General features: G+C 55.2%; 1 protein-coding gene across 2 annotated transcripts in view; it reads right to left on the bottom strand.

The window, feature by feature from the left end:
- Positions 1–1,628, bottom strand: part of ANXA6 (annexin A6) — a 45,497-nt gene extending 43,869 nt beyond the window's left edge. For both annotated transcript variants that reach the window (XM_004696732.2, XM_030888786.2), the window contains exon 1: positions 1,582–1,628. In XM_004696732.2, the coding sequence (XP_004696789.1) occupies positions 1,582–1,599 (18 nt within the window). In that variant the 5' untranslated portion in view covers positions 1,600–1,628. The remainder of the gene's footprint in view (positions 1–1,581) is intronic.
- Positions 1,629–2,165: the final 537 nt, after the last annotated feature.

Below are 2,165 nucleotides of genomic sequence, written 5' to 3'. Positions count from 1 at the left end.
TGTTAACTAGCGCTGCCGCTAGGTATGATTCATAACAGCACGAACCAGAGTGCTCTTGTTAACCTTTTCACTGTTGGGATCTGTTTACATGACGTGACACTGAGAGTGGCAGACGTATCGCTTCCAAACGTCGCTGGAACTGAGCCAGCACGTTAGACACGTCCACAGGCCCCAGGAAAGGCACTGGGCCACGGGTGTACTCGTCTTCAGTAGTTAAAGGGTTAACGAGGAAATTGTGTGTACGGTATAGCCTCGATCTCCCCTAAGCACTATTTTCTTCATAACCATTTTTTCTATTTTCATTTTATTTCAGAGCATCGTGGGCCACAAAAAATTACCTCGGAGGCCACATGTGGCCCCCAGGCCACCAGTTTGACATCCCTGATCTAGAGCAATTAGACTGTCCCACCCTAAGTAGGGCCCACTGCCTTCTGATAAAGCTAGATTGTTCCCCTGAAGGAGGGCCCTGGGAGGTCAAACCCACTCAAGGATGACCAAGGTTAGGTTGCCACATTGAATCTGGGGTCCGCCCACCTTGTGACATCATGGCCGTCCAGGAGGTGAGCATGTTACCGGGAAATGTGTCTGACTTCTTTATTTTACCCTCTCTTATTCTCTATGACTTTACTATAATCTTTATATATATTTTAACCATACGATTGAGCTTATCGGATGCATGATTAGCTGTTGGGGGGCTGGCTTCCCCCACAGGTACACTGGGTGGCAATTCTCGAGGACCGGAGGGAAGTTGAATGATCCCTGCGCTCAGCCACCTAGTCTGGGAAACGCAGGCCAAGAGCGGCCAGAGGGCTCTTGCGAGGTCACACAGCTCCGAGTTCGTGTCCCGAGGCCAGCATCGCCATGGTTGGAATGAGAGACAAGAGGGGCTGAGCTGGCTGGCACCCCTCAGCTTACTCCTCATCTCCCCATCCTACCGTCCCACTACTCCCTTGGCCTCATCTCTCTCCCCCTCTGTCCTGGGCTGCTGGACCAGAAATACCACAAGTGGGGGCTTTCACAAACAGACTGATTTCCTCACAGAGGGCCGGAAGCTCAACCTCACAGTACCCCCTGGAGTGGGGGGGGGCTCTGGAGCAAAAACCAGGTCTCTTGTGAGCGTCTGCTTTGGGTGGTGTGGATCTTTCTCCCCACCCTCTGCACGAATCTCACTGCTTAACCTGCTCCGGGTCTCAAAAGAAATGAACTCAAGACGTACCCCTACACAAATCCTGTCTCAGTAACCTAACAGAGATCATTCTCTCCCGAGGAGGGGGACCCCAACCACGGTATTGGGGGAGAAGCCCTGGTGGAGCGGTGGTCACAGGGGCCCAGGGTCAGCAGATGGAAACCACCAGCTGCTCCGAGGGTGAAGGATGAGGCTTGACTCCTGTAAGAGTGACCGTCACAGGGCTTCTGGCCCTGCCTGTGCTGTCACTGAGAGTGGGGATGGGCTCAATGGCAGTGAGGTTGTTTAAGCTCGGCGTTCCAAAGCGGAAGGAAGCAGGCCCCAACACAGCGGGCCTGGTAACTGCAGGGGAAGGCAGGGGCAAGGAGGCAGAGCACAGCCCGCAGGCCCCTTACCTGTGCTGGTTTGGCCATGTTCTCAGGTTCTATAGCAGGAAGTTCTGTGGAGAAGAAAGAGACATGAGATTCCCCCACACTTGGCTCCCCTTCGCTCTCTCCCACCCACCTTCCTCATCTTTCCTCCCGCCCAAGCAAGCGTGTCCCGCCTGCTAGTCTCCACCTGCCCCAGCCCTCCAGGTTAAATCTCAAGGCCTGACTCGGGGCCAGGGACATTTTTCAGGGACCAGGCAGTGTCCTGACAGTAGCCACTGGGCTGGGACAAGGACTCAGCACCAAGAGGGGGCGAAGGCACGGCCACTGGTCACACACCCAGACTGCGCACACGTGTTCCAGGCGGCCCTGGTCCCATGGACCCTCAAAGCTGTCCTTCTAGGCACCAGACTCCCCTTTTTCGCAGACTGAAGGGGCTCGGCTGCTTCCAGCCTGCAGGCTGGACACCTGATGCATGCTCACTTAGAGTTAATGCAACTATTTCCGGCGTTCTTATTGTTTGTCGCAGGCCCGGCCTCTCTCTCTGGGTCACTCAGAACCCAGGGCGTAATGGTCTGCAGGTGCGAAGAGGCCAGGAGGTCCCAATCACA

This window comes from Echinops telfairi, unplaced genomic scaffold, assembly GCF_000313985.2.
Source record: "Echinops telfairi isolate 266 unplaced genomic scaffold, ASM31398v2 ScPeMD7_7469;HRSCAF=8507_0, whole genome shotgun sequence".
Taxonomy (NCBI): Eukaryota; Metazoa; Chordata; class Mammalia; order Afrosoricida; family Tenrecidae; genus Echinops; species Echinops telfairi.
The sequence above is the reverse complement of the archived record's forward strand: the minus strand, read 5'-3'. Positions and strand labels throughout refer to the sequence as shown.